This window comes from Loxodonta africana, chromosome 2 (genome assembly GCF_030014295.1).
Source record: "Loxodonta africana isolate mLoxAfr1 chromosome 2, mLoxAfr1.hap2, whole genome shotgun sequence".
In the NCBI taxonomy this organism is placed as follows: Eukaryota; Metazoa; Chordata; class Mammalia; order Proboscidea; family Elephantidae; genus Loxodonta; species Loxodonta africana.
In genome coordinates, this window is record NC_087343.1 from 163,552,836 (window position 1) to 163,566,791 (window position 13,956).

Here is a 13,956-nt window from a genome sequence, read left to right on the forward strand (position 1 = left end):
AAGACACATTGCATTGGGCAAATCTGCTGCAAAGGACCTCTTCAAGGTGTTGAAGAGTAAAGATGTCACCCGGAAGACTAAGGTGTGCCTGACCCAAGCCATGGTATTTTCAATCACATCATATGCATGTGAAAGCTAGACAATGAATAAGGAAGACCAAAGAAGAGTTGACGCCTTTGAATTGTGGTGTTGGCGAAGAATATTGAATATACCATGGACTCCCAAAAGAACAAACAAATCTGTCTTGGAAGAAGTGTGGCCAGAATGCTCCTCAGAGGCAAGGACAGCGAAACTGTGTCTTATATACTTTGGACATGTTTTCAGGAGGGATCAGTCCCTGGAGAAGGACATCATGCTTGGCAGAGTACAGGGTCAGCAGAAAAGAGGAAGACCCTCAACGAGGTACATTGACACAGTGGCTGCAACAATGAGCTCAAGCATAACAACGATTGTAAGCATGGCACAGGACCAGACACTGTTTCGTTCTGTTGTACATAGGGTCGCTATGAGTCGGAACCGACTTGACGGCACCTAACAGCAACAACAACAACAATCTCTCATGAATGTAGATGCAAAAATCCTCAGTAAAATTCTAGCCAATAGAATTCAACAACATATCAAAAAAATAATTCACCAAGTGGGATTCATACCAGGTATGCAGGGATGGTTCAACATTAGAAAGACAATTGATGTAATCCATCACATAAATAAAACAAAAGACAAGAGTCACATGATTTTATCAATTGATGCAGAAAAGGCATTTGACAAAGTTCAACACTCATTCATGATAAAAACTCTCAGCAAAATAGGAATAGAAGGAAAATTCCTCGGCATAATGAAGGGCATTTATACAAAGCCAACAGCCAACATCACCCTAAATGGACAGAGCCTAAAACATTCCCATTGAGACTGGGAACCAGACAAAGATGCACTTTATCACCACTCTTATTCAACATTATGCTGGAAGTCCTAGCCAGAGCAATTAGGCTAGATAAATGAAGGGCATCCAGATTGGAAAGGAAGGAGTCAAAGTATCTCCATTTGCAGATGACATGATCTTATACACAGAAAACCCTAAGGAATCCTCCAGAAAACTACTGAAACTAATAGCAGAGTTCAGCAGAGTATTGGTATACAAGATAAACATACAAAAATCAGTTGGATTCCTCTACACCAACAAAAAGAACATCGAAGAGGAAATCACCAAATCAATGCCATTTACAGTAGCCCTCAAGAAGATAAAATACTTAGGAATAAATCTTGCCAGAGATGTAAAAGACTTATACAAAGAAAACTACAAAACACTTCTGTAAGAAACCAAAAGAGACTTACATAAGTGGAAGAATATACCTTGCTCATGGATAGGAACACTGTATAAAAATGTCTATTCTACCAAAAGCGATCTATACATTTAATGCAATTCCGATCCAAATCCCAACGACATTCTTTAATGAGATGGAGAAACAAATCACCAACTTCATATGGAAGGGAAAGAGGCCCCGGATAAATAAAGCATTGCTGAAAAAGAAGAACAAAGTGGGAGGCCTTACTTTACCTGATTTTAGAACCTGTTATACTGCCACAGTAGTCAAAACAGCCCGGTACTGGTACAACAACAGATCCATGGACCAATGGAACAGAATTGAGAACCCAGACATAAATCCATCCACATATGAGCAGTTCATACTTGACAAAGGCCCCAAAACTGTTAAATGTGGAAAAGACAGTCTTTTTAACAAATAGTGCTGGCATAACTGGATATCCATCTGCAAAAAAATGAAACAAGACCCATACTTCACGCACAAAAACCAACTCAAAATGGATCAAAGACCTAAGTATAAAATCTAAAACGATGAAGATCATGGAAGAAAAAATAGGGACAACGTTAGGAGACCTAATACATGGCATAAACAGCATACAAAACATTATAAAGAATGTAGAAGAAAAACCAGATAATTGGGAGCTCCTAAAAATCAAACACCTATGCTCATCTAAAGACTTCACCAAAAGAGTAAAAAGACTACCTACAGACTGGGAAAGTTTTTAGCTGTGACATTTCCAATCAGTGCCTGATCTCTAAAATCTACATGATACTCCAAAAACTCAACTGCAAAAAGACAAATAACCCAATTAAAAAAATGGGCAAAAGATATGAACAGACACTTCACTAAAGAAGACATTCAGGTAGCTAACAGATATATGAGGAAATGTTCACCATCATTAGCCATTAGAGAAATGCAGATCAAAACTACAATGAGATTTCATCTCACTGCAACAAGGCTGGCATTAATCAAAAAAGCACAAAATAATAAATGTTGGAGAGGCTGTGGAGAGATTGGAACACTTCTACACTGCTGGTGGGAATGTCAAATGGTACAACCACTTTGGAAATCAATTTGGCACTTCCTTAAAACGCTAGAAGTAGAACTACCATACGATCCAGCAATCCCATTCCTTGGAATTTAGCCTAGAGAAATAACAGCCTTTGCACAAACAGATACATGCACACCCATGTTCATTGCAGCACTGTTTACAATAGCAAAAAGATGGAAGCAACCAAGGTGCCCATCAACAGACGAATGGATAAATAAATTAAGGTATATTCACACAATGGAATACTACACATCGATAAAGAACAGTGAGGAATCTGTGAAACATTTCACAACATGGAGGAACCTGGAAGGCATTATGCTGAGTGAAATTAGTCAGTTGCAAAAAGACAAATATTGTGTAAGACCACTATTAGAAGAACTTGAGAAATAGTTTAAACTAAAAAGAAAACATTCTTTTGTGGTTAAGAGAGGGGGGAGGGAGGGGGTGAGAGTGGGGTATTCACTAATTAGATAGTAGATGAGAACTACTTTTGGTGAAGGGAAAGACAGCACACAATACAGGGGACTAATTGGACAATTGGACTAAACCAAAAGCAAAGAGGTTTCCTGAATAAACTGAATGCTTCGAAGGCCAGCATAGCAGGGGCAGGGGTCTGGGGACCCTGGTTTCAGGGGACATCTAAGTCAATTGGCATAATAAAATCTATTAAGAAAGCATTCTGCATCCCTCTTTGAAGAGTGGCGTCTGGGGTCTTAAACACTAGCAAGCAGCCATCTAAGATGCATCAATTGGTCTCAAGCCACTTGGGTCAAAGGTGAATGAAGAACACCAAGGACAAAAGACGATTACGAGCCAAAGAGACAGAAAGGGCCACATGAACCAGAGACTACATCATCCTGAGACCAGAAGAACTAGATGGTGCCTGGCTACAACCGATGACTGCCCTGACAGGGAACACAACAGAGAACCACTGACGGAGCAGGAGAGCAGTGGGACGCAGACCCCAAATTCTCATAAGACCAAACTTAATGGTCTGAGGCTAGAAGGTCCCCGGTGGTCATGGCCCCCAGACCTTCTGTTGGCCCAGGACAGGAACCATTCCCAAAGCCAACTCTTCAGACATGGATTGGACTGGACAATGGGGTGGAGAGGGATGCTGGTGAGGAGTGAACTTCTTGGATCAGGTGGACACTTGAGACTATGTTGGCATCTCCTGCCTGAAGGGGAGATGCGAGGGTGGAGGGGGTTAGAATCTGGTGAAATAGACATGAAAAGAGAGAGTAGAGAGAGAGAGCGGGATGTCTCATTAGGGGGAGAGTAATTGGAAGTGTGTAGCAAGGTGTATATGGGTTTCCATGTGAGAGACTGACTTGATTTGTAAACTTTCACTTAAAGCACAATAAAAATTATAAAAAAAAAATACCATTTACCCTAAACTCAGGGAGTAGTTCCAACTGTAATATAATAATTAGAATGATACAAGTTACACTTACCAAAGACTTCTTATGTGCCAAGCACTGTGCTATGTCCTTTTAACCTGGGTAATCATTAGCCTTCACAGCAACGCATGAGGTGGATGCTATTTTTAACCCTGAGGTGCCACTGATATACTTGAGGGTTATAGGGGTTAGGCAGCTTCTGTAAGGTATCCCTGCTAATGACAGCGGACCTGAGATTTGAACTCAAGCAGCCTGACTCTAGAGCCTATGCTATTATTGTTCTGTTGTCCATCTTTTACTAACTAACTAACCAGATGCTGTTGAGTTGGTTCCAATTCACGGCAATTCCATGTGTGTCAGAGAAGAACTGTGCACTACAGTGTTTTCGATGGCTGATTTTTCAGAAGTAGATCACCAGGCCTTTCTCCCATGGTGACTCTGGGTAGGCTCTAACCTCCCACCTTTTGGTTAGGAGCCAAGCATGTTAACCATTGGCACCACCTAGGGCTTCTTGTCCATCTTTACATACATTTAACCTTCCCTTTCACAGGACTACCTCCCATTCATAGGACCACCTACCTGCGACTGTGCTGAGTCTGGCAGCCAGGGTGGCAAATTCTAGTGCTTTTTCATAGCCTTTGAGGCTGATCTGCAGTTCGGTCAACTTGTTGAAAATCCGAAGCTCAGTTCTGACTGCCTTCATTCTCCTTGCTAAAGGAACAGCCCCAGCCTGAGAACAGAGGCACAAGGAACCTTAGTTAGTCTATCTAAGAACTTCAATAGATACTGCATCCCAGGAGACTTACTAGAGGCAAGGACCGGGGAGGGAATGGTAGACTAAATTGAAGTGGGGAGGACCTTGTTTCCACACGTGCCTTTTCTCAACTGGCTCTCCTGGTCCTGGCTCTTGGTTTCTTTGCTGGGATCTTAGAGGTGGAAATGCTAGAGAGAGGTCAACGGGTTCAACCCTCTCTCCTAAAATTGGGGAAACTGAGAGCAGGAGAGGGGAGGTGATTTTCTTTCCCAAGGTCACTTCCTAGCCATGTGCTCCCATGGCACTCACCGCACTAGTCTATAAAGTACACATATGGAAGAGGCGCAAAGGGCTTAACCTAGTGTTTGAACATGCTCAGTAAACGCTCATTTCTATTACTTTATTATTACATGATTTTAGGAGAATCAATTCAACTCTTTGAGCTTTAATTTTCTTATCTATAAAATGCATATGAAAATAAGCATCTCAAGAGCCAAAGACTTGTTTCTTGTTCTCTGCTATCTGCCTCCTCTATCTTGGTGCCTGGCACATATTGGGTGCTTAATAAATGTTTGATGACTGAATAAAGAAATGAACAAATGAATCAACGGATATGATGAATATCTGAATAAATGAAATTTTAGAATTAAATAAGATAATGAGGTTTTCAAGACTTCATTCAGATTTGAAAAACAATAATAATTTTGATATACCTGGACATTCATTTAATTAGTATTATTTCTTAAATTAACTTCCTTTTATTACCTCGCCTCATCCTAAGGAATAATATCTATGACATCATGAGTTCGATGAGCTATTATTATATATTTTTAATTTTGTAAAATATATTTTAACACATGCTTAATAAAAATGTAATAACAAAAACATCCACGTACGACTTTAAATCATCTCCCATGCTACCTGTGGTACACGGGAAACACCCTGGGAGACACCAAAGTCTACTACAAACCGTTAAGTACCATTCACTCAAGAGGTGTAATTATTATTGTATAATCCCAATTGTCAGTGGAGGCTTTCATGTTTCTATGATGCTGAACAGGTTTCAGTGGAGCTTCCAAACTAAGACTGCCCAGGAAGACAGTCCTGGTGATCTACTTCCAAAAACCAGCCAGTGAAAACCCTATGGATAACAATAGGCCAGTCCACAACCAACCATGGGCGTGGTCCAGGACTGAGCAGCATTTCATTCCATTGTGCATGGCGGTGCCATGACAGGTCAGCTAACCACAATAACAAATCCCAGCAAGGATAATTTATCAAGGCTTAAATCCTTCCCTGAGAGACTGCTAGACAGAGGAAGAGTGAGAACATGTAAACACTGGATGAGGAAGGGAAGAAAAAGAAATACCAGCCACAGAGGGGAAGTGGGACCCCAAACTAAGTCCAGTATGGCCCTACCAAGCCCAGTTCAGCGTATTGCGCAGCCTGTGACTTACTCGGTAATACTCCACTGCGCGATGTCTGTTGCGGGTCCCATTGAAGAAGACGTCACCAGCTTCTTCATAAAGCTTGAGAGCCAGAGAGGGCTCGTCTGACTTCAGGGCTGCCTGGATGGCTGCCTGGGGGTGGGGGACAAAGAAGGCCATCAAAGGCAAAGAAGGACTTCCAGACCTCCGCAGTACTGGTAGTAGCAAGATCCTGACCACCTAGTTTAACTTTCTGCTGAAGTCTCCCACATCCTGAATTGTTTTTCACACTCATAGGGCTGGTAAGAAACCTTAGAGATTTTCTGATCCAGTGTTTCCCCATCAGGGCATAAAAGGTTACTTTTGGTGGTACGAGATGATTTTCAGCAGCACGTAAACAAACATTTATCATTCAATAGTTAAGTATTTCTTTTAATGTGTTTTAGAAAAAAAATAGTAGTACATCAAACCTGTGATTTCAGATAGCACTGTTTAGGATAAGGCTAAGTTTAACAAGCTAAGTTGATTTGAAATTGAGCCAAAGAAAAATAAATAAGTAATGGTACAGAAGATGTATGGTTAGGGCAAAACCATGAACTTCATGGGTAAATGACTGAAACTGGGAAAAACAGTGATCTAGGTCCAACGCCTACATTTTTCAGATGGGGAAATTGAGGCTCAGGAAGAATAAGGAACCTCTCCAATGTCATACCAAGAGATCGTGGCAAATGAAGACCCTTCTTCTGCCCCACAACTTCTGTATCTCTAGCAAGCTATTTCATATTCCATCTAAACAAAATGTGATGAGGAAGCTGAAGGTGAAGAATGTACCATCACATCTCCAACAGAGTCACAGGACCTCAAAGAGCCTCAGGTAAGAGAATGATGAACTTTAATGGCAATGACCCTGCAGAACATCAAGCTCAGTGCCACCTGTGGTTGGGTGGCACCTGGGACTAATTCTGGCCAATGAACACCTAACTGCAGATGCAAGACTGTGCAGATATTACTGAATGTGTGGCTGTACAGAGGGAGAAGCAGTGAGAAGAAATCCTGGAGTCTGGAGGCCCTGCCATCAATGTAAGGCACAACCCAAGCAGTTCCCTCTGGGCTTCAGTCTCCCACAGTGTGAATGGAGAAGACTGAATTGTCTTCTCCCTGAAAACCCTGCCAGCTGGGAGGCTCTAAGGCAGAATAGTGTAGAGGTTGATAGCGAGGGCTTTAAGTCAGACTGCCTGTGTGCAAGTCTCAGCTCCCCCACTTGTTAGCTGTATTACCTTGGGCAAGTGACTCAACCTCTCTGAGCATCATCTGTAAAGTGGAAACTGTGATAGAAACTCCTACTGCACTTAATGAGGATTAAACCACACAATGTATAGGAAGTGTTAACAGGGTCTTATGTGAATAAGCAGTCGATCAACATTGCACAGCCATTACACAGTCTCAGCTGAAGTGAGTTTGCACAAATGTAAGTAATATAAGAAGGAAAGGGCTAGGGAGTGAAAAGGGAGAAAATAAAGGGGAAGGAAGAAGGGTATCAGGTATATTTCTAATTGAACAAAACTTCTTACATACCATCATATTATTTAATGTCAGTGTTGTATAAATAATAGCAGTAATAATGATATAATACCATTTGTTAAGCATTTACTAAGTTCCAAGCACTTGGTAAATTCTTAGTATGCATTTACATGCAAGTGATATACATATATATAGCTCTTAATCCTCAATCTAAGAGATAGCGCTGCCCCATGAAGACACTGAGACCCAGAGAGCTCATGTAACAAGCCCAAGGCCACACAGTCCATAAGCGATGGCCCTGTGATTTGATGCCAGGCCTGTCTCTCTCTGAAGTCCAAGCCTTTATCACTATACCTTATCACATCTCAGTTATTATGTATGCAACAAAAAATCATAAGATAACAATAATATTAACTCCCTGCACACACTACACTTGCCTCAAATTGCAGCAAAACCCTGAAATCAAACTGTGTGTCCAGCTTTGGAAAGACAGGTGAGGAAACCAGCCCTCGCTGCCTTCCAGGGCTCACACATGTAAATGAATTCAGGCTGCTGGCTCAAGGGTTGGCAGCTTACCACCTATGCTCAGCCTGTCAAACCACCCTGGTTTCTATCAAGTGTCCACTGAGCAGTCCAGTATATCAAGGGCTAGGCGTGGATATTGCCTCTCTGGTTCCAGCTGGTCAGGTTTGAGGGTATAGCTGCCTTCCCATGTGATCCCAGTCAGGAGAGCCCCTGAGAACTCGGTGGAAGGCCTACCTGGAGGTACAGCTCCACCACATCATCTTCCTGCACGAGGTAGTAGAGGCGCCCAGCCCCCAGCCAGGCCTCAGCTGCCTTGTCTCTCTTCCCCAGGTCAATGAAGATACGCAGGCTCTCCTTGATGCAGGTGAGGGATCTCCTGAGGGACCTGGAGGGCCAACATGGAGTCATGAGCATGAGGCTCAAAGGGACTGCAGAGGTCACCTAGCACAGAAAGATACCATGATGTTGGCAGAGAATAACTCTGTCACAGATCACACAGAGAGGTCTGGGCCTGATTTGAATCCCATCTCTGCCTCAGCCAGCTGTGTGACCTTGAAAAAGCACAAAACCTCTCTGTGCCTCAATTTCCTCATCTGTGAAATGGAAATATATTTCAGAAGGTCATTGGGAGGTGTTAATGAGTTAATAAAACTATAGTGTGTAGAGCAGTACCTGGCACGTAGTAAGCACCTAGTGAATGTTTCATGTTGTTTATTACTATTATTATTATGTCCTGACCCATGGTCCATCCACCTTTCTACTGCTCTGTAATATTTTCCTCATAAGCACTAACCCACAGTAGATGCCAGATGCATATTTATTGAATAAACACATGAATAAATGACCAATCGTAGTGGTGACTTTAAATTACCAAAAAGGTTTTGATTTTTTTTTTTTTTTAAGAAGAAAAATCAAAGTAGGGTGAAAGTTTTCAAAAGTGGATGCTTAAAGGAATATTCTTTAATTATCTGGAAAATTGTCTTACATAGAAAACTCTTACCACACTGGGGGTGAGTAAGGAGATGAGGCATAAGGCAAGGTAGTGTTACACAGATTTAGAATTTTAGAACGAGAAAGGACATCAAGCATCATCTAGATAGTCATCCTCAACCCCGGCAGCAATTAGACTCACCTAGAGTATTTCCAACACATATACAAACAAATGCTTCCCCAGTGTGCTGAAATGTCATGGTAGCTTGAGGTCCTGGACTTCTGGGAGTGTGGCTGAGGTACCAGCATTTTGTCAAAGCTTCCAAATGACTCTATTGTGCAGCTTGGGTTGAGACCTGCTAATTTACTTCGATCCCCTTGTTTTGTAAAGGAAACTGGCCCAGAGATGGAAAGTGATTTGTACAAGGTTGTATAGCATGTTAAACGAAGAGCCAAGGCCAGAACTCCCTTCTCCTGAGTCCCAAGCCAGGGCTAGTCCTACAACACCCACATTCCTCAAAGCATGATTCATGGCCCATCTACATCAGGATCACCAGAGGAGCATATTAAAAGCCGAAATTCCAGTGCACCTCAGACTGACTGGATCAGAAGTGCTAGTGTTAGGATCCAGGTATCTGAATTTCTAAGAGGTGCCTCAGGTGATAGTCACCAAAGTGTGAGAATGACCGCACCACACCATGCAACATCCTTCTAGAAACACTGATCATGATCATCCAAGTCTGAGAACAGTTAGGTGGAAGGCCTTCATCAAACAGGGTTATGATGGGCAATCCAGCCCCCAGGTCCCCTGTGTGCAATGACGGAAACACAGTATTGCCTTTGAATAATGAGGCCCTGATCCATTTTGCCAATGAGTCAGCTGTTGGCCTTCTGAAAAAAGTGTCAGGTGGTGGGTTTTTCCCCACCACCCTGCCCCTGACACAAGATTTATTGACATCCCAGGATGGACACTGTCTACCCTCATTCAATTATCAGAATGTCAAACTTGCTGCTGAGACTGTGCTGTGAGCTTAGTTCCATGCAAAACTGAGGTGGTCCCTCAGCTCCCTGGTTGAACTACCATAGCCACAGACCTCTCACTGCAGGAGACCCTGTCCTTCTCTCACCCACACCATGCCCTCAAGCCTCAAGGCTAGGAGGTCCAGTACCCTAGCCTCCACTGCTCTTCCTACTCCCAAAGGGACAGTCGGTTGAAGACAGCACACATAAATCTAGTGTTGATCTTATTTCCTGCTCTGTTTTTCTATATTACCACTTGCTGTCCTGGGGAGCTCTTGGGCTGTCATTGTTCTCTCCAGTCCCCAGGGTTTGGGGTTATAATATAGAGCTTAACTAATAGAACAGGCACTTCTTGGATATTTTTCTCTTTGAGTTCACTATGACCATGGAAAAGAGGAGATCAGGATTTCTCTACAGGAAACACCGCATCCAAGGAAAGCAGAACTTAGAGGGACTTGGCTCCTCCCACAGCAAAATGAAGACTCACTGTGAATGATGCAGAGTTTTCCAAAGACAACTGCCTCCCACTGAGATTTCCACTTGATTCATGGTCTACAGTAAAAAACAAGTGCCTTTATGATCTAAAATTGGGAGGTGGTCTCCAGCTTCCCTGGTTCTTTCCTATCACCACTCACCACTCCATTATTGTACATCTACCAGTATCAGATGAGCCACTGGCTTGGCCTGGAATGGCTTAGTATCCCAGTTTCTCCAACCACCACTCACAGGCTCAAGGTCTGGTTTGACTTCCAAATCAAAAGATATAAAGAGCACGGCCAGTAGACCAGCATCAATTTATCCTGGTTCCTAGTTTCTGTACACTCTTGGACTGCCAATGCCCGAGCTCTGTCGTGTATCTCCACTCCTTTCCAATCTTGATTCTTCTCTTTTTCTCATTTTTCCTGCCCCCAAAGCTCAGTCTCTGAGCTAAGTCCCAGTTTCTTCATTCCTGCCTGGACATCAGCCATGAGCCTATAACCAGGTGACCCTGATGTACCTGCATTCCCAGACTTCCTTTCACCAGCCCAGGTCTTGCCTGATGAATCTGTCTGACGGCTGGCCAGAGTCCAGCCTCCCCCAATTGGTCCTGTCCTGTTTCAATAATAAGAACTACCACACACTGTGGACTGAGTCTGTGCTAAGTATTGGGATAAGCTCTTTCAGTAGTGTTATTGTCGTTAGGTGCCATCAAGTTGATTTTGACACATAGTGAGCTATGTTGCTGAATAGAACTGCCCATAGGGTTTGTCTGGCTGCAATCTTTACACAGATTGCCAGGTCTTTCTCCCACGGAGCCTCAGAGTGAGTTCGACCCTCCAACTTTTTTATTTAGCAGCTAAGCATCACCAGGGCCCCTTACTTTCAGCATACATTCTCTCATTTGAAATCCTAAGTTATAAGGGTTCTTACTCCATTTTGCAAATGAAGAATCCTAGTTGGTTTGATTTTGTTTTTTAAATTTGTCCAAACTTACTCTACTCATTTCTAAAGTTTCATTTTGAGTACTTTATTATTTTGTTCCATAGTAACGACAATGGTAGTAATTGTTACCTACTATTTATTGAGCACTTAGGATGTGCTAGGTGCTAACTGTAGCCCTGGCGGTGCCATGGTTAAGTACTCTGCTGCTAACAGAAAGGTCGGTGGTTCAAACCCACTAGCCACTCTGCAGGAGAAAGATGTGGAAGTCTTCTTCTGTAAAGACTAAAACAAAACCAAATCCATTGCCATTGAGTTGATTCTGACCCATAGTGATCCTACAGAACAGAGTAGAAATGCCCCATAGGGTTCCCAAGCAGCTACTGGTAGATTTGAACTGCCAACCTTTTGGTTAGCTGTCAAACTCTTAACCACTGTGTTACCAGGGCTCCTCCATAAAGATTACAGCCTTGAAAACCCTAGGGGGCAGTTCTACTCTGTCCTATAGGGTCACTATGGGTCAAAATCAACTCATCAGCACACAACAACAACTACAGGTGTTTGGCATGTAGTATTTCATTTAATTAACACAACAGCTCTAAGAGAACAGTACTATTATTACATCCATTTTAAAAATGGGAAAATTAAGGCTCAGAAAGAGTAAGTGACTTGGACAAGGTAATAAACCCTGTTTAAACCAGGATCTAACCCTGATGGTCTGACCCCAGAACCCTCATATTCATGCCCTCAAGCAGTGCTTAATTTCTGGCTTGTTGAATAATTAGCACGTTGAAAACTTTTGCTTTCTTTTACCACTTTGGCAACCTTAAAGTTTTTGAGGACATAAGCTATTTTAAAGCTTGAACAAAGTTTCTTCATCTGTAAAAATATCATAGCCTTGGAATCAAATAAGAAAAAAGTCAATGAAAGGAATTGTTTCCTTGTTTAGAATTACAGAAATGTTAGAGATTGGTCATATTAGCTATGCTGAAAATCAAACATTGAAGCTTTTTTTTTTCATTTCCACAGGAGGGCAGGGAAAGAGATAAGAATAAACATTGGGAGTATTGCATTCACATGCAAAGAATGAATCATTATTTACTGAGAACCTATTACACACAAGGCATTCCTTCTTTTTAAAGAATACTATTACCATCCTTTGTGGCACTTACCACAATTTTTATGATGCCTTTGGTGATCTTTATATGATACCTATCTCCTGTGTTAGTCTGTATGCTCTGTGAGCTCAGACACTGAACCTCTTTGGTCCAGTCTAGCACACTGCCTGGATCACAGAGATGCTCAGTAAATATTTGTTCAATTGATTCAATATAACCATGAAGTTTGCATGGTCCCCACTAGGCTCACAGGAGTAGGGTTGGCCTAATCCTATCAGAGTGGTATCTTTATAAAAAAGAAGAAACACAGAGACAAAGAGGAATGCCTGTGAAGATGCATCTACCAGGTGAGGAACTCCTGGGGCTACCAGTAGCTGGGAGAGACAAGAAAGAAACCTCCCCCAGAGCATTTGAGGAGAATATGGCTCTGTCTACACCAGAATTTGGACTTCTAGCCTCCAGAACTATGAGACAATAAATTTCTATCCTTATAAGCTATCCAATTTGTGGTATTTGTTATGGTCAATCTAGGAAACTAGTGCCAATTTGTCGATTTCCACAATTGGTCTTACCTCCTATGGTTATCCTGAGATATAAGTGAGTTAAATGTATGCAAAGCACTGACATGTTGTTGGTAAACAATGCATGCTCAATGAATGCTTTCTATTGCTCCTAAGGCCATCACTTGCACCATGGATACCATTGTATAGGTTCAGAGGCCCACTGCCTCCCCCCACTCCAACTCCAACATCATTTCCTGGAAACAGGCTTGAATCGTCTGTCTCCCTCACTTCCCATATCCAGTTGATCATCAAATTCTGTCTGTTAAATCTACAAAAGATCATTCAAATGTGTCCTCACCGTCACATCACTACTGCTATTCCCTCTGCCCAAAATACTATTATCTTATCCTTCCCTTCTCCACTTTTCAAATTCTTACTTACCCCCCAAACCCCTGCTCAAATGCTGCTATCTTCATGAAATCGTTCCTGAAGGACCCTCTGCATCCTTAGCTGAAAGGGTTCTCTCCTTATTCTCCAAATCTGCCCTGCAGATGCCATAAATTTTTTCCATGAAAGCTCCCTGCCTTTCCTTGTTACAGCTCTGAACTTTGTGAGAATGGAAATTCTGTGGGAAGAATTTAGCTGAAGAAATCTGCCCATTACATCAAGACCCACTTAACAAATTTCTCCTAGAAATCAGTGCCAGGAAAAAAATTATTCCAACAGATACATTTATTTATGTTCTTTTATCAGGCAATGAGAACCTCATATGTCTTTCCCCTTTTTACCTCAGCTTCTAGGAAGCTTAGAGCTAAATTATAGTAACCACCCCAAGGTGTATAGAAACACATATTTGTGTCTGTTCTTCCCCCCGCCCCCCCACCCAGAGTTCTCTGTACACATACCCATTGCCACCGAGTCAATTCTGACTCATAGCAACTCTATAGGACAGAGTAGAACTGCCCC

General features: G+C 42.3%; 1 protein-coding gene across 1 annotated transcript in view; it reads right to left on the reverse strand.

The window, feature by feature from the left end:
* The window catches only part of SH3TC2 (SH3 domain and tetratricopeptide repeats 2), a 78,776-nt gene that overhangs the window by 10,068 nt on the left and 54,752 nt on the right, over positions 1 to 13,956 (reverse strand). The window contains exons 14-16 of the mRNA XM_010591699.2: positions 8,235 to 8,385; positions 5,985 to 6,107; positions 4,353 to 4,503 (exon numbers count right to left, since the gene is read on the reverse strand). Coding sequence (XP_010590001.2) covers positions 4,353 to 4,503; positions 5,985 to 6,107; positions 8,235 to 8,385 — 425 coding nt within the window. The remainder of the gene's footprint in view (positions 1 to 4,352; positions 4,504 to 5,984; positions 6,108 to 8,234; positions 8,386 to 13,956) is intronic.